We start from the raw sequence: 18,855 nt of genomic DNA, 5'->3' as shown, positions 1-18,855 counted from the left end.
CAACCTTTGATGCCATGAAAGACGGAGAGCAATTCTACCTAAAATAAAGGCCCGATTTCAAGCCTGGTTTTAAGTTCATACGCAAAGGGGGGTGGGTGACTGGCGTAACTATTTCGATGAGCAGAGCAGGCGTATGGATGACTGGTAGTGATCTTCAGCTAGAGTTTGAACCGGACGACTTACAGTAAGGCAACGACTTTTTTTGGTCAGAAATTATCGTCGTCACATTGGACACGAATAATGGCCTTTGAGATGGTCAAAAAATTTAGTTCAGGTCGAATCCTTTTTCTTTTCTGTTGTCGCTTTAATGCGATTTTTTCGATTTCGAAAGATCGTTACAGTGATCGGCAGCCGTGCGCTACGCTCTAAATGTGTGCGAATTAAATCTATAGGGATTATTTAGTTACCAGGAACGACAGATGTAGGAGGTCTGTCTCACATACGCATTGTGGTTTCCTACGGGCCTCCTTGCCACACTCTGTAGATGCGTGTATTATCACCTTTAATTCAAAATATGTACTTCCAATGACTAAAAATAAACTGAAAGTGAAACTGAAACTAACGGTCAAACCATTATTATTATTATTTGGGGGGGGGGGGGGGGGTGCACAAATTCTTTTTTGTTGAACCATTGGCCTTATAGTGGGTATTTCAGTTTCAACGTATATTTGTTCTTGCTTTTGGAATTCTCATACCAGCCCCCCCCCCCCCCTCCCCATCCCCCCCTCAAGTAAATATTTCATCCCTAGTGGGGACCGGATTTCGGATAAAGAACGGTCGGGAAGGCAGGAGGGGAACAAAAGCTACCGGGACGCTCAGGGGGGTGAACGGGACTATGTATTATGGTTTCTTCCTTGTCTTGATGTTTTGACCAGTCCTTCAATATTTGAAGTGTACAAGCGCTCTCTGCAGTGTTGCTAATGCTGCCCTAATGAATGTACGTACTTCAACACGACTTCTTTGAGTTGTAACAAAATTTTTATTAATCCATTAGATACTGTACATTTGTGATCATGCAGACATAATAATCATAGATACTTTTGTACGCCAAATCAAACTAGCTCGAACTTGATCATGCTCAAAGTCTAGATCGATATCCAGATAGATAAAGTTGAATTAAATATAAATTTGAAAGTATAATAAATTGACATTGAATTTTACACAGGGGGATGCGTAGTCCACCCCTGGCGGCCAAAAAGTGCTATGCTTTTTCCATATCATACATATGACTTATGTAGGAGGTGTGCATCCCGTTGCAATAACTCCCCCTTAGGAAATGAAGTTGAGTCAGCCTCGTCGATACTCGGGATACCTCGGGATACCTGTGTTTGAGGCAAGAAAGAGCACAAAAAGCTCTGGGGGCTGGTCGTGTAGAGTGATGCTAAGCCTATAAATAACACCTGACCCTCGCTTCACGTTCAAGACTCGTTAGCATAAAGTAAAGAACTAAAGGGGCGCCTATTCGAAAATTTGAATATTAGAAAAGACTTATCTTGCGTAGATCGAGAACTTATCGCCATGTCTAAGATTATCGTGTCTATGGTCATCACACCACAGTTCATTTCTCGCGGGAAGGACACCAAACGTTCGGACTATACCGTCACTGTCTTTATAATAGCCTGGTCGACAATAGACTCTCAAGTTTCCGGTAAAACCTGTGTGTCCCCAGTGGTTGCAGGGGGTGTTAGGGCAGTTGTTGCCCCACTTGTCACAGTTTTGGGTCAAGATGGAGTCGTCGTCAGGGAGACAAGTAAACGAGCCACAGGCAACTGGCCGGGGATCTGGCGTCTCCAGAAGACACCTGAAAATTGGCACAAGCCAAAGAGTCATGAGCATCTGGAAATATTTCTTTCCTGCAGGCCATTCATCTTATACCAGCGAAAAAAAAAAAACCGAAAAGGTTTCAGCCGCATCTTTACCTTATAGCCTGTCTTCCTCTCTCGTCTTTGTTTGTCATTATATGGACTGTCCTGTTAACAGCCTGCTTGCGACAATAGTAGCGCAATTGATCGAAGCCCATGTCTTTCTTAAGATTTGCAAGCCCACTAGTTGTGACGAGCAGATCTTTTTGAACAATGTTTTCTGTGATTCTAGTGTAATTAGACGTAGTTTCCATAGTTGTGAATGTTGTTGAACCATAAACAAAATTCTTCAACTGGGTCCATCCACCTGAAGCAAAAAGGAAAAAAAACGTCAAGGGAAATCTCAAACAAACCGTGTAACAAACATTTTGTAATTTCGGTCTGTTTGCAAGCTTCAAACGTCCCTCCCTAATATCAAATCTTTTTTAAATGACCCACTTTTTGGTGAGTGATAGGGGATGCGAGCCCCCTGCGTACCCTCTTAGTTTCGTGCCTTCCACGACTCACCTCCATCGGTCGTCATTTCAAAGACCACAGTGAAAGGTTGCATGGCAAGTTTTGGTCGGATCCAGTACTTTCCGTCGCCCCTAGCGAAACCCATCTCTTTCAACTGTAGGCATGAGCGTCCCGGGGTCTGGGCACTAGAGCCATTCCACCCTGAAACAATAATCCAGTTACGCATTTCAGCACGTGCGACTCCAGGTCCATACCAAGGAGTTTTTATGGGTGGGCGGGGGTTGGTTTCAGGTGTAATTGTCGTAATTTATTAGATTCAATTCAATGGAGTGCGGTTGTCTTAGGAGGAATTTAGCAAATGCTAGAAAGTTCTAAAAGCGAAATCACGTCCGATGCACCCAAAAGTAAAAATTGGATTGTTTTCTCCTGCGAACTCCAGTTCCTGCTTTTTTCGGAAGCTTTATTAACAAACGTTGATTATGAATTTGTAAAAAACAATGTGCCCCCAAATCTCTTATTTCTGAATTCTTGAATAAAAAGCAATTTTGTATCTATTGCCATCTAGAAAATATGGCAATGAGAAGATTGTCAGATAGATGGATATAAACGTAGCCAAGCTCGAAACTATGACTAAAGAAAATCCTATGAAGGGGGAGTTTCGAAACATGACAGGACAATGGAATTTTGCCTCGTAGCGAGGGGGGGATGTTCCTATCGCGCCGGCGAGAAACGAGACAAGGGCCTGATACAAGTACTGTTCAAATCGCATGTTCTCATGCCGGATTCCGGCATGGCTCCTGATTGGTAAAAAAAAGGCACTTGAATGGGACGCGCTGATTGGTTCAGCTATATATAGTGCCCTAACCCGTCGACTGCTCGTTCTCAGAGTAATGGCGGACTCCAAAAGTGCTTTTGACCTTGCGTTAGCAGCAATCGTTTTCTATAACATTAAAAAAAATGTATTTTCCTCTACTCATTTTCTTTAGAAAAATTCCGCCTGCTATCAAATGTATTGCCCAGGCCGGTCATTGCGTGTGTTTATTTCTCATCAGTATCGTTTTTCGAAGCGAAGATCTACTAGTTATATCAAAGACGCTGGATGTCATAGAAGCTGCTTAATACTACGGACATTATTAGTAATAGCTATCAAATTTTTAGACAGACCAGGCGCCGTATATTCGAGAAATTTGTCTGTGAGAGCACGAAGAATGCTTGGGATTGTTTGCGGCACTTCCCTCGAGTTGTTGATTGAGTAAGCTTATCAAATAATGGCATTTGTGTTCAAGCAGCGGTTTGTCTATTTAGAGGGAAAAACCTGTAGTAAATTGGTGATGTGAATATTCTGTTATAATGTGTGGATCTGCAGTCATATACTTACTTAAATCGTTAATCTCCTGAGCCGTGAACTATCTTTGCGTTTCAAATCATTTAACATAAAGTTACCCTCACCGGGGTTTGTCGTTGCTAAAATTATTACCCTTGCATATGACACCAATGTATTTTTGTTTTTACATAAAATGCTGTTTATAATTTGATTTGGGTATTAAATTGTGCCACCACGCGAGTCATTGGGACAATTGACAGCTCACGTATTTTGACAGTGGCATGAAAAGGGGCGGCAGGCGTCGCGTCTAGTATTTGTGTTAGGCGTACTTTCATATTTCCTTTCCAACATTTGAAAAAACAAACATCGCCTGATACTCAGGCTAAGCGATATAATGATAGCCGGAAAGGTTTAAACTTGACATTGAATTTGTAACAAACTTTTATAGGTCATTCGGCCTATGAAAGAGCATCCATGCAACATTTTAGTTTAAATGGAAAACTTGTTGAAAAAATAACTATGACAACTGTAGAAAATAAACTAACCTTCCCATATATGGCACATTCCTCCCGCAAACCCTGGTGCGCATGTGCAGTGAAAACTACCAAGATCACATGAGTCGGAGCACGTTCCGCCGTTGGCACAGGGAAATGAAGCACACGCTAAAAGATGAGCCTACGAAGGAAGACAAAGATATCCACGGGACCAATAGAAACCCCCCTCCCCCTTCCCCCTCAAAAATCCTTAAAAAAGAGGGGAAGACAAGAAAGAAAAAGCAAGAGTCTAATAATTAGATAGTTTAAAGACGCCTTCATGGTGTTTTTTTTTTATCCATTTTTTAGCTATGTGCATGGTTATTATCCGATGGCGTAACAAACGTAGATTTTGCCCGGTGGCGTCCGTTTTTACACCCGCTACCGCGCAATAAGCCCGCTTGTCAACAAGTCATTGAGGCCCGGTTTTAGCGTTCTATAACCCTAAATCCGTTGAGAGAAATTCTATTGCAATTAGTTCCACCTGAAACCACAGATTGACTGGACTACTTGATAAAAATAGAGAACACACAAAATTTGATGTTGAACGTCCTTGTACGTGGACTTCGGAAACCTACCTGTGCATGTCACAGAATTACGTGCCACTTGCATTATATAATTTAGTTAATTAGTGTACCGTTGCACCTTCACTTTTGAGTAAACTTATCCGTTTGGTAGTGTATCCGTTTTGTGTGTCCTTGTTATGTATTTATATAGTGTAAGTACCGTAATGTTGTTGACAAAATAAAGTTTAAGTTTAAGTTTTGCCCGCCCGGTTTTCCGAGCAGGCAAGCGTCAAAGGCCAAGTAGTTATTAAAAGGGCCCGGCTAGCCCGATTCCGGTTTTGCCCGCACAAACGGCTCAAAATTTTGCTGTATTTCCTTTCACCTTACTAGAAAGGCACGCTAGTTGGCAAGTAGCGGGCGTTTGTCGAGGCATGCTAGCAGGCGTGTCTTGGAAGGCACGCTAGCGGGCAAGTAGCGGGCCTGTCTCAGAAGACACGTTAGCGGGCAAATAGCGGACGTTCGTCAAGGCACGCTAGCGGGTGTTTAGCGGGCATATCTTTAGACGCCCGCCAGCGGGCAAGTGGCGGGCCTACATTTGAAAAGACGCTAGCGGGCCTTCATTAAAGTACTGTCAGCGGGCATCAAGAAAGAATGCTAGAGGGCCCGTAGCGGGCGTTTTCACCGGGTAAAGGTAGTAGTTTTGGTGAAAATATAATTTTGTGAGGGGGACAAATGGTCAAGCCTCGCTTTATCAGTTATTATAAGAAATCAAGTCTATCAAACGACTAAATTTTTATTGACAGTCGTAGTCAAACGTATGTCGATTTCTATTGTACACGATTTATGAATAAAATAACATTAGAAAATACAATTTTAATTTTTAGTTCTCGTGAAGTGTACATTAGAGGGGGACAAATGGTCAGGCCCTAGAAAATCCGCAATATTTTTTTAATTATTATCGGAAAAAAAATATTACACAAAAAAACAAAATATTAATGGTAATGTCAATCCCATAGACTTTTAAATACGACATTAATAAAGTACATTATTTCCAATTATTCGTAAGGCAACTGGCTTGATGTTACGCACGCTTTTGTCTTTTTGCTCAATTTAAACGTTCTTAAACAAAATATGCGTCAGCCAAAAGCAAAATTTATATTTCATTCTATTGGAACGACGTTGTCTAACAGCCTTGACATATTGTTTAAAAAAAAGATTTGAAAGCGTAATTATTCCAGAGTTTCGAGCGTAAATTGGCGCGTTTTCAAGTGGGTACCAACATCATGCACGTAGCCTTTTGTCTTTGTTTTGCTGACAAATCTAGAGGCATCCATTATACATCCATGTGTGCATCTTTGTTTGTCTTGCGTTTGTTCAATGGAGCCTCAAAGTACTTACATCTCTATTATCAAAGTAATCGCTGTCAGTCTTGTTGACCAGAGCCATTGGCACCGCAACTGCTGATTGGTTGTTCAGTTCGCACACGTGTGGTGGCGTGATCTGCTTTTTATAGTTGAAGGAGGCGCAGCGATGATTCGACAAGCACTCCATCGAACAATGGATTGGACTAGTGACGTCATGGGAGGATATTACGTGATCAATCAACATGCGGTCTACCGTAGATGAACAAGAAATGTCACACAGTTATATCAGAAAAAGGCATTTTTCCCACCCCGTGGGAAAATTTAGCCTCACTTTTTAGGGTGGCCTGCGGCCCCTGTTAAGGCAGTTAATCTTGCGCAAGCGCCGCTTAGCTTGAATAATCCAGAACGGCCCCGAGTGAGATTTTTACTGTTTAGTAGTGTAGGTAATTGTCGAGGGTCGAGTGTCAATGTGTAAAATGCTGTGTTGAGTCCCCTAAAATCGTCCCAGCATGCTGTTCGCTTATAAGCTCGGCTCAATCCCCCGCGCAATGTAAGAATGGCGAATACGACACGATGACGGGTCCTGACCTTTATACTTCAGCTTGAAGAAAGCATTTCTGCGTCGTGGCTCTTCGCATGTCCCGTCTGCGGCACAGGCGACAGCTGATAGAAACACCAGTATAGAGTGTGTAATTATCTTCAGCATTTCAAACCTGTAATAAGAAAAAAAAACATTTAAAAGTGAACTCATTTCAAATACAAATAGCGTAAACGAATACTTCGACAGTTTTTATTGACGTCACCATCACCATCACCATCACCATCACCATCATCATCATCATCATCATCATCATCATCATCATCATCAACATCATCATTATTATTATTATTATTATTATTATTATTATTATTATTATTATTATTATTATTATTATTATTATTATTATTATTATTATTATTATTATTATTATTATTATTATTATTATTATTATTATTATTATTATTATTATTATTATTACAGTTGTACAACATATGTATGTCAGCCTATATACAGAGAGGGGCGCAAGCGTAACCCAAACTGTATCTCAGAATCCCCCTTTCAAAATTCTAGGTATAACATAAAATTAAGAAATGTAAAAATTAATCAATAAACAGTTCAACAGTTCAATCTCTATAGAGTTCAGTACGACTGTTTATCTTGTTAGCACTTTCAGCGTCCTTGCAATATTTAACGAACTTGAGAGCACTGCTTTCTGCATCTTCTTTAGGACATCACGGCCACGCACGCCGAATATCTCTCTCGTCGAGCTGTTCACTTCTTGGGACCAACCTCCCAGCGCGTCCGTCACGATGTTGTGTTGCTTGATGCTATAGCCGGGGTACTGTTGCTTCAGCTCCCATCTCAGCGGGCCATACTTCATCGTTTTCTCCTCATCTTTCTTCCTTCTGTTCTCCATCCACGGGCACGCCATCTCAATCGCTAGAATCGCTAGAATTTGGCTTATTAACTATAATGCGGGCGTCAATCCTGTTCTGTCGTACATGAGTGTGTTCTGCAAACATTGGGACGTCCCAGAATGCCTTGGCATTCTGGGATTCGTAGGTGGGCTTCGGTACCATAGTAGAGTACCATGGAGGAGTTGCTTCTATCAGCTTCAGATCTTTCAGCTTCTCAAAGAAGGGGATCTGTAGTGCTGCGTTATGTCGTGCTAGGTACTTGCTTTGGGCGAGAGCTGGGCAGCCCGCGAGAACATGGGCCAAGCTATCTGCAGTTGTACCGCACAATTTACACATAATGTCATCAGCTGGCGAGGTTTAGGTTTTCCTAACCGAGTAGAGCTTGGTTGGAACTTGCTGCTCGTACATCTTCACCATGCTTGCAATGGTGTGGGTTGGGCCATCTCGCCATTCTCTCATCCACGCGAAGCAGCCTGGTCTATCCAGATCCTCATCTTCCCATCTGCTCTTGAGTAACTTTCCTTGCCATTTTTCTTCTTCCATCTTGCTTTGCCTTGCTCCGTCAGCTATCTTCCGTAATGTGGAGCCAATCATTTTTGTGGCGATGGTTTTTCCGTCTTCTCCAAAACAAGTGGGCTCTGGATATGTGAGCTCGAGTGATAGGGCAAGTTCACTTGCATATTTTTTGGCCTCCTTTACCAGGGACTGGTGACCCTTGGTAGACGATAGCTCCTCAAAGCGTCTAACCACTTCCATGCTTGCATCTCGATTGGAGTATAGTTTCAGGGCCGTCTTGATTTTTGTGTTCTTGTATTCCGTCTCGACCGCCCGCCCTCGGGAGGTATATGAGGGCTGTTGATCCAAGTGGGTGTTTCCCGCCATTTTCACTCATTATTTTCCTTGCCTTTCTTTCTATCTCTCTCAAGTCTGTCAATGCATCGACCACCTTAGGTATGACAGCACTGGAAGTGCGAGCTGGTTTGACGCTTTCACCCTGTTACTATCAGATAGCGGGCTCGACCAGATTATTAAGAGTCTCTTGAGATATGTGCTAGCCGCAGAATCCAATGCTGCCTTCTCATCTTGGAGTATCTGTTCGGGTGCTCCTAGGAAGCGGAAGTGCGCATCCTCCTCGAGGTCTCTGATGTTTAGATCACCCACTCTGCTTCCCTTGTCGTTATAGGTATGTAATCCTCTCTTCACGTGTAGCACGTTGCACTTCTTTGGGTTCCATTCAAGACCGATGTCGCTCATCGCTTCTCTTGTCATTTTCAGGACTCTGTTCAGCTTTGCCTCAGACGCAGCATACACTTTAAGATCGTCAATGTAAAGTAAACTGGTGATCTTTGCACAGATGGGCTTTGACATCTTGTAGCCCTCTGTCGAGGCCAGTTTCCATGCTACTGGGTTGAGGCATAAGGTGAACAGGCGAGTGCACAAAGCGTCCCCTTGGGGGAGACCCCGATTAAAGTGGATCGTTTGTGATGTTTCCCTGCCTCTTTCGGTGTTCACCATTATTCTAGTGTTCCAACTATCACACAGCCTCTTTATGACCTCACAGATCCAGGTTGGGAACTTGTGAGTCTTCACCACTCTCTTCAGCCACGCATGATCTACCGAATCGTAGGCCTTTCGCACATCGATCCAGGCAGTGCTCAAGTTTCGCCTGTGCCAATGGCAATCAAGTGTCACAGTGCGGTCGATCATCAGGTTGTCAGTTGTACCGCTGCCATCAGCTCTAGCTCCTCGTTGTTGATCTTCCATGAGCTCATACGTATCTACGTGCTGATCCATCGACTCTAGTACAAGAGCAGTGAACCATTTATAGATTGTATTCAGGCATGTGATTCTCACTTGTGAAGTTGCCAGCTTTGGGAATAAGACTTGTTTTTCCCTCCGAGAACCATTTTGGGTACTTGCATGTAGCTTTTGAGATTGCTTTAAAGGCCAGTCGGATGCTACAGTGTAGGGTGTCTGCGCGCTTCCACCAAAAGTTGGCTATTCTGTCAGGTCCAGGCGCGCTCCAGTTTCTCTTCTTTAAAATCACTTTCACTGCCTCCTTGGTTGTCAGCTCCCAATCTTCGCTTGATGGTGGAGGGACGCATTGGTCTATTGCTTCCTCTATCTCCTCCAGCCAGTCTGCATCTTCGTTTCCCGTTCCTTGGTTCTCCCACAGGTCTCTCCAGAACCTCTCAGCCTCTCTGATGTCAGAAAACTTCTCCGCTCTTTCTAAACCTTGACCAGCCTTCTCAGGCGCTTTGTACTTGGGGCAATCATTATCAGGGTCCGTAGCTGCTATCTGGTTGAAACTGGCATAGACGCGTCCAGGGTTCTCCAGGAACTGTCGATTTAAGGCTCTAACCTCCTCATACTTCCGCCTTTTACCAAACCGTCCTTTTAGCTTCCTCAGTAGGGATTTGTGCTTTTCGATGAAGCTTACTAGGGAGGCCACTGATATTAATTTGCACTCCTTAACCAGCAGGGCTCGGTTTCTCTTTCCTCTTCTGGTTAGCTTCCTATTTTCCTTGATCCGGTCCAGTTCCTCTCTTGCCAGTATTTTTTCTCATTTGTTTAACATCCTCCAGATATCTTTCTTTAAACCTATCTCTCTTTTCCTCGCGGGTGTGTGGACGATCAGTTCTTTCTTTCTTCCATCCCTTCAAAACCAACAAAGCCGCTACGACTGCATACAGCACGCAATTAGCGGTCGTAGCGTATTATTATTATTATTATTATTATTATTATTATTATTATTATTATTATTATTATTATTATTATTATTATTATTATTATTATTATTATTATTATTATTGCTTTTAAATTATTTTTACACATGGTTATCATTCTTATTGAATTCATCAGTAGTGTTCAAACTATTTTTTAATGTCAAAAAATGTGATTGTAGAGAATTATTATTATTATTATTATTATTATTATTATTATTATTATTATTATTATTATTATTATTATTATTATTATTATTATTATTATTATTATTATTATTATTATTATTATTGTTATTATTATTATTATTATTATTATTATTGTTATTGTTATTGTTATTGTTATTGTTATTGTTATTGTTATTGTTATTGTTATTGTTATTGTTATTGTTATTGTTATTGTTATTGTTATTGTTATTGTTATTGTTATTGTTATTGTTATTGTTATTGTTATTGTTATTGTTATTGTTATTGTTATTGTTATTGTTATTGTTATTGTTATTGTTATTGTTATTGTTATTGTTATTGTTATTGTTATTGTTATTGTTATTGTTATTGTTATTGTTATTGTTATTATTATTATTATTATTATTATTTTTTTTTTATTATTATTATTATTATCAAATGTCTACTAGGAAATTATTTTATTGTCTGGTTTTCCAAAAAACTCAATATGATCAAATGAAAGGATAAAAAACTTTGCAAACAGGAATCCAGTCTTTCCCAAGGGTTTAAAACTTACATTTCCCTAAAAGGAAATTCAAAAACTTGTATAGCTACAAAAGATGCAGTTTAAATTTTCCACTGGTAAATATTCTGTCTCTTATATGATACTGCTGACAGCTAAAAAGCTTTCTGATGGCTTTCGTAATTGAAAATACTTGAACGAATAACATTTTGGTAAAACGATACGTCTGAAAGTTTTTATTCCGAATATAATTGCATTACATATTTTTACTTTTGAATGTTTACGTTACTTGCATATAAATTCTATGTCAGCAAAAGATGTATTAATAATATATTAGTTAATGTTTCCAGAGTCTTCTCTTTCAAATAATTAATAAAGGGCTTGTTTTTTTTTTGCAATAATTTTATTTTTTTTCTCTGCACCACTTGTTTCCTCTTTATTATCCTCGTAATTCCGGGAACTAAGGATCGAAAAAGCAGTAGAAACTTTTGGTAGCAAATCCCCTTTTTCCGAACGATCTAAGGCCCCTCGTGGATGGATTTTTAACAAGGACCCGCACTATAAAAAGGCTAGGCTCCGCCCCCTTGCGGCTGAATAAAATTCAGACTTCAAGATGACATGACGCCGTAACATTTCGCCAATAGTGAGACTTTTTAGTTCTGTTAACGTTAATAATTTGAACTAATTTTTACTGCACATTCCTGCTTTTTTGGTGGGTTATTCATTGTCAGTAGCTAAGAGAAAATAAACCGAGCAAATGAGAAGAAAAGCGCTTGAAAAGATGAGTTTGGGTTTCGCTCCTCGTGGGCAAACAAGACACGCTTGACCGAACTCCGGAGCTCCGCACCGCTTGGAAGTTTACTGACAACTGAGCCTTTCGTGGACCTGGTCCAGGACCTTTTTATAGTGCGGGTCCTTGTTAAACAAGTTTTCCGTCCGATTTTATTATGTTGAAGTATAGTTTTATCGCGGCAATTTGAACGCCTCCGACAAATCGAACTTCTAGCTTTACCCCAAGTTACTGTTTTTCGCAAAGTTCTAAATCTTGAATCCAACTCCTTCGTGCCTCAATTTATTACGTAATGAAACATAAGCCAAAAAACGTGAAAAAGACAAAATGTGAGTGCGTACGTTAAGTATGAGTCGTATGTCTTCATTGAGGCACAGTGTTTAGTGCTATTTATTTTTCTTAAAAAAGGTAAAAAAAAAATTCCCTGGCTCTGCGCCTTCTAGTTGGTCCTTACACAGTTTCTAACAAGTTTCTGATGGCAAGGAGGATTACTTGCCAATTACAAGAATAAATATCTAGTTGTCAAACAATTCATGACCTATATCGAAGACTATAAGCTCTTGGGCATTACTTACGAGTTCATTTTTTCTCTGTCGCTCCCCTCGTATGATAGATACCTCCACGCAAAAACGATATCATAAAAACTTACTCAAAGTTCGAATGCGTCATCTTTATATTAATATAATATATTTATATATTGTATATTTTTTTATTATATTTTAATTGCACACGCAACAGAAAACAACAGAAAGCGCGCGAAGTGATTGGTCAAGGCTATCGAGGATCATTTCAATATCTTGGTATGATACCCTAAGGGGTGAAATTTTTTTTAAAGCACTAGAATAAATTTTAACCAACATATATTCAACCTATGTGGTCAGAGAAATTTAGTAACATACTTGACAAAACATTGTGTTGCTTTGGCAACCAGGGGGGAGGGGCTTCATTACCCTGGAATCATGGTCTCCAGTCAAACAGTGATAACATATAAATATTAATATATAAATATTTTTTTATCAATATACACCAAACTCTCAGGAAATGTTCTAGTACAACATATGCATGCAATGAACCAAAACAATTACCCTGGACCTTTCTCCTTGTTTTAGATGTGTTCTTACTTTTATACCCTTCAAGCCAAACTCTAGAAAGATCCTCAAGGCCACAGCCTGCTTCTGTATATTTGCCGGCAGGAATTTTTAGGGCTTCCAACAGTATTAGTACAGAGCTGTACCCCATGTTAAAATTACATACAGCATCATACAAGCCCAATTCCAGAATATCCCTGCCGACATACACCTCTTTGGGCACTTGCTGACAAATCATTGCATTTTAAACAAACATTCTGGTTCTGTGTTTTGCCATGTAGGCATTTCTCCAGCCGACTGGCTTCACCTTGGCCAGTATCTCCAATGGCAGATCAGTGATCCGTGCTTAAATGTATTGGTGTGGTCTGCTTTGTCTTTCTGGTATTTACACCCGCTGGTGCTACCAGTCCGGCAGTGGTCATGTAGTACTCTGGCTTCATTAGAAGCACAATGCATAAGACTTGTATGGATTGCCTTCAGATATGCACCAAGTTACTAACATTTGACGGCATTACTAAAAAGCTGAACCGGCGGAACCGGCGGAACCAGTATATTCCGCTTAGTTATAGGGATAGGGATGTCAAATTGCATATGAATGAATGTCAAATATGGGTGAAAAAACGTAGCGCACTTGCCATTACTGAAGTCACAACGGAATGTTTAATCGCCTCGCCTTGCGTTTTGTGCATGGTACGTACATTACAGTACGCCGATTGGTCCTAAAGCTATTAAGCCAATTGAATTATCAATCGCCGCTATTATCGCCTTTACCTACTGACAGAACCTGTTACTGATCAACGTCGGTAGTGGCAATACAAAGGAAAGTATTAAGACAAACCACCAGTCACGTTTCGAAAGAGAGAAAAAATAAACTGGATTCGGATTTCTATAGAGATTAGAACGAAGTTAAATCGTATTCATTGTATTCATTGAAAAAAGTCGGGAAAAAAGTCGAGAAAAAAGTCGGGAAAATAGTCGAGAAAAAAATGTGTACGCGATCAAAAAAAAAATAAAAAATTAGCGTGATCCCCAAAAATGTACGCGCGATCCCCTAATAAATGAACACGATCCAAAAAAAAAAAGTGCGATCTACAATGGCACTTCCCGGGCTCCGTACAATCCCTATACCTTACGTAAGGCGATGTTATCTAAAGTTTTGATTGACAACGGCAATCTTTGCTAGGCTATAATTGCATAATATTTCTAGATATCCCGGTGTGTGGTGGCCAGATCTTAAATTTTGAATTGTTTTGAAATCTTCAAAGTACTTTAAAGTACTTTAAAATTACTTACAATTGTTTCAGATTGGATTTTGATTGTATTCATTCAGCACATGTACATCTAAAAAGAAATTATAATCGTGCCCTCTGCACGCTTGCAGCATTACAGTATGATATTTGGCGTTATCTCTAACAGGACACTATGGACAACGCTACTAACAAGACGCGCTTCTAAACAAGGATTTTTTTTTCTTATTCGGAACTTTCAACTTTCAACGTTTTTTGCAGATTAGAAAGTAAATAAATGGTGATCCTAGTATGACATCACTACCCCTATAACTAAACGAAATATACTGGTTCCGCTGGTTCCTCTTTTTAGTAATGCCGTTTTATTTACAATTATTTAATATAGCGATGCTCGCCACCATCGACAAGAAGGCCATTAATGCATAATACACAGTCTTGAATGATCTTGATTGGTTCAGTAGGGCTTTGACGTCATGGCAGGGGCCAAATCCTCTTTGACTTGCGAGCACACAGAAAATAATAAAAAAACGCCAGGCTGTTATCGCTTTATTCTTGTAGAAATAAGATAAAACACCTCATCTTCTTGTTTTAGATCTTCGACTTTATTTTTCAACATGAAACTCATAAATTATCGTAAAAAGTAATGGCCTACCCAACATAAACAGGGACATTTTTCAAGACGTCAGATGGAGATTCATTTATGAATACTGTATTCTATGGCTTAAATCTTACAAGCTTTTTCACGGTTTACTGTCTTAGGATTTACCAAGCACTGTTCGTCAAATTGTGTCATTTGTCGGAAGATCGCCATCTGAGGAGGTAATTGCAAGGATCGTTCGTCAGACAACCTCTGATGCCATGAAAGACGGAGAGCAATTCTACCTAAAATAAAGGCCCGATTTTAAGCCTGGTTTTAAGTTCAAACGCAAGGGGGGGGGGGGGGGGGGGGGGTGACTTGCGTAACTATTTCACAGACGAGCAGAGCAGGCGTGTGGATGAGATGTACACCCGTATGATGACTGGTAGTGGTCTTCAGCTAGAGTTTGAACCGGACGACTCACGGTAAGGCAACGACTTTTTTTGGTCAGAAATTATCGTCGTCACATTGGACACGAATAATGGCCTTTGAGATGATCAAAAAATTTAGTTCGGGTCGAATCCTTTTTCTTTTCTGTTGTCGCTTTAATGCGATTTTTTCGATTTCGAAAGATCGTAACAGTGATCGGCAGCCGTGCGCTACGCTCTAAATGTGTGCGAATTAAATCTGTAGGGATTATTTAGTTACCAGGAACGACAGATGTAGGAGGTCTGTCTCACATACGCATTGTGGTTTCCTACGGGCCTCCTTGCCACACTCTGTAGATGCGTGTTTTATCACCTTTAATTCAAAATATGTACTTCCAATGACTAAAAATAAACTGAAAGTGAAACTGAAACTAACGGTCGGACCATTATTATTATTATTTGGGGGGGGGGGGGGGGTGCACAAATTCTTTTTTGTTGAACCATTGGCCTTATAGTGGGTATTTCAGTTTCAACGTATATTTGTTCTTGCTTTTGGAATTCTCATACCAGCCTCCCCCCCCCCCCCCCCCCTCCCCATCCCCCCTTCAAGTAAATATTTCGTCCCTAGTGGGGACCGGATTTCGGATAAAGAACGGTCGGGAAGGCAGGAGGGGAACAAAAGCTACTGGGACGCTCAGGGGGGTGAACGGGACTATGTATTATGGTTTCTTCCTTGTCTTGATGTTTTGACCAGTCCTTCAATATTTGAAGTGTACAAGCGCTCTCTGCAGTGTTGCTAATGCTGCCCTAATGAATGTACGTACTTCAACACGACTTCTTTGAGTTGTAACAAAATTTTTATTAATCCATTAGATACTGTACATTTGTGATCATGCAGACATAATAATCATAGATACTTTTGTACGCCAAATCAAACTAGCTCGAACTTGATCATGCTCAAAGTCTAGATCGATATCCAGATAGATAAAGTTGAATTAAATATAAATTTGAAAGTATAATAAATTGACATTGAATTTTACACAGGGGGATGCGTAGTCCACCCCTGGCGGCCAAAAAGTGCTATGCTTTCATATCATACATATCATGCATATCATACATATGACTTATGTAGGAGGTGTGCATCCCGTTGCAATAACTCCCCCTTAGGAAATGAAGTTGAGTCAGCCTCGTCGATACTCGGCATACCTCGGGATACCTGTGTTTGAGGCAAGAAAGAGCACAAAGAGCTCTGGGGACTGGTCGTGTAGAGTGATGCTAAGCCTATAAATAACACCTGACCCTCGCTTCACGTTCAAGACTCGTTAGCATAAAGTAAAGAACTAAAGGGGCGCCTATTCGAAAATTTGAATATTAGAAAAGACTTATCTTGCGTAGATCGAGAACTTATCGCCATGTCTAAGATTATCGTGTCTATGGTCATCACACCACAGTTCATTTCTCGCGGGAAGGACACCAAACGTTCGGACTATACCGTCACTGTCTTTATAAAAGGCTAGTCGACAATAGACTCTTAAGTTTCCGTTGAAACCTGTGTGTCCCCAGTGGTTGCAGGGGGTGTTAGGGCAGTTGTTGCCCCACTTGTCACAGTTTTGGGTCAAGATGGAGTCGTCGTCAGGGAGACGAGTAAACGAGCGACAGGCAACTGTCCGGGGATCTGGCGTCTCCAGAAGACACCTGAAAATTGACACACACCAAAAAGTCATAAGCATCTGGAAATATTTCTTTTCTGTTAGCCATTCATCTTATACAAGCCGGTTGGTCGCTCAAAAATTTGAGAAGATTTAGGCCGCATCTTTACCTTATAGCCTGTCGTCCTTTCTCGTCTTTGTTTGTCGTTATATGGACTGTCCTGTTGACAGCCTGCTTGCGGCAATAGAAGCGCAATTGATCGAAGCCAATGTCTTTCTGAAGATTTGCAAGCCCACTAGTTGTGACGAGCAGATCTTCATGAGCAATGTTTTCTGTGATTCTAGTGTAATTGGGCGTCCTTTCCATAGTTGTGAACAATGTTGTTAAACCATAAACAAACTCCTTCAACTGGGTCCATCCACCTGATGCAAAAAAAAGAAAAATAGAGAAACGTCAAGAAAAAAAATCTCAAACAACCAGGTACCTAACATTTTGCAATTTCCGGGCGACAAGTTGCGAGTTTCAAATTCCCACCCCTTCCCTTCCCACATTTCCTTCTAAGAGCGCATGTTTTTACTCGTGATTCCGGAATGTGAATGATTAATGAATAAATGACTATGTGAATGATTAAAAACGAGCGTTCCTTTATCCTGCGTTCCCATTCCGGAAAGGAATGAAGGTCATTCCACCCATTCTGCTACTTGTAGAACAATGACTCGAATGCTATTCTGAACATTCTCTACCAACCATTCCCATTCCAGAAAGATAGGAAAAAACGCGCCCTAAAATGACCTACTTTTTGGCGAGCAAGAGAGATGCGCGCGCACACTGCGTAACCCTTTTAGATTCGTGCCTCCCACGACTCACCTCCATCGGTCGTCATTTCACAGACCACAGTGAAAGGTTGAATTTCAAGTTTTGGTCGGATCCAGTACTTTCCGTCGCCCCTAGCGAAACCCATTTCTTTCAACTGTAGGCATGAGCGTCCCGGGGTCTGGGCACTAGAGCCATTCCACCCTGAAACAATAATCCAGTCACGCATTTTAGCACGTGTGACTCGAGGGATTTAAAGAATGCTAGAAAGATCTAAAGGGAAAGTACGTCCGATGCACCCAAAGGAAATTTTTTTATTATTTTCTCCTTCGAACTCAAGTTCCTGCATTTTTCGGAAGCTTTCTTAACAAACTATGATTATGTTTTTGGGCAATATGCCCTCAAATCTCTTATTTCTTCTGCATTATGATGGACCATTGAATTTGTTAAAAAAATTAAATAGGTCATTCGGCTTTACTTTAAGAAAGAGCATCCATGCAACATATTAGTTTGGATGGAAAACTTGTTGAAAAGATAACTAAGAGCTATGTAATAAAGCTTAGAATACTGTAGAAAAAAAAAACTTACCTTCCCATATACGGCACATTCCTCCCGCAAACCCTGGTGCGCATGTGCAGTGAAAACTACCAAGATCACATGAGTCGGAGCACGTTCCACCGTTGGCACAGGGGAATGAAGCACACGCTAAATCCTACGAAGGAAGATAAAGATATCCACGGGACCAATAGAAACCCCCTCCCCCTTCCCCCTCAAAAATCCTTAAAAAAAGAGGGGAAGACAAGAAAGAAAAAGCAAGAGTCAAATAATAAGATACGTTTAAGACGCCTTCTGTGTTTTTTATTATCCATATCTTTTGTTCGTTGCTTTTGCTGACACATCTAGAGACAGGCAGCCATTATACATCCATGTGTGTATTTTTGTTTGTCTTGCGTTTGTTCAATGGAGCCTCAAAGTACTTACATCTCTATTATCAAAGTAATCACTGTCAGTCTTGTTGACCAGAGCCATTGGCACCGCAACTGCTGATTGGTTGTTCAGTTCGCACACGTGTGGTGGCGTGATCTGCTTTTTCAAGTTGAAGGAGACGCAGCGCTGATTGGACAAGCACTCCATCGAACAATGGATTGGATTTGTGACGTCATGGGAGGATATCACGTGATCGATCAACATGCGGTCTACCGTAGATGAACAAGAAATGTCACACAGTTATATCAGAAAAAGGCATTTTCCCACCCCGTGGGAAAATTTAGTCTCACTTCTTAGGGTGGCCTGCAGCCCCTGTTTAGGCAGTCAATCCTGCACAAGCGCCGCTTAGCTTGAATAATCC

At 40.8% G+C, this 18,855-nt stretch overlaps 1 protein-coding gene across 3 annotated transcripts in view; it reads right to left on the bottom strand.

Annotated features, from left to right (window-relative positions):
• Window positions 1-959: 959 nt before the first annotated feature.
• The window catches only part of LOC5512551, a 24,347-nt gene continuing 6,451 nt past the window's right edge, over window positions 960-18,855 (bottom strand). For 2 of the 3 annotated variants that reach the window (XM_048733755.1, XM_048733753.1), the window contains exons 3-7: window positions 18,489-18,703; window positions 18,096-18,219; window positions 17,562-17,711; window positions 16,864-17,116; window positions 15,883-16,739 (exon numbers count right to left, since the gene is read on the bottom strand). In XM_048733755.1, the coding sequence (XP_048589712.1) occupies window positions 16,427-16,739; window positions 16,864-17,116; window positions 17,562-17,711; window positions 18,096-18,219; window positions 18,489-18,703 (1,055 nt within the window). In that variant the 3' untranslated portion in view covers window positions 15,883-16,426. Of the gene's footprint in view, window positions 1,802-15,882; window positions 16,740-16,863; window positions 17,117-17,561; window positions 17,712-18,095; window positions 18,220-18,488; window positions 18,704-18,855 lie in introns of those variants that run through there. The other variant, XM_048733754.1, reaches the window with a different exon arrangement.

The sequence above is a fragment of the Nematostella vectensis genome, chromosome 10 (assembly GCF_932526225.1).
Source record: "Nematostella vectensis chromosome 10, jaNemVect1.1, whole genome shotgun sequence".
In the NCBI taxonomy this organism is placed as follows: Eukaryota; Metazoa; Cnidaria; class Anthozoa; order Actiniaria; family Edwardsiidae; genus Nematostella; species Nematostella vectensis.
This window is presented reverse-complemented; position numbering and strand designations above follow the sequence as displayed.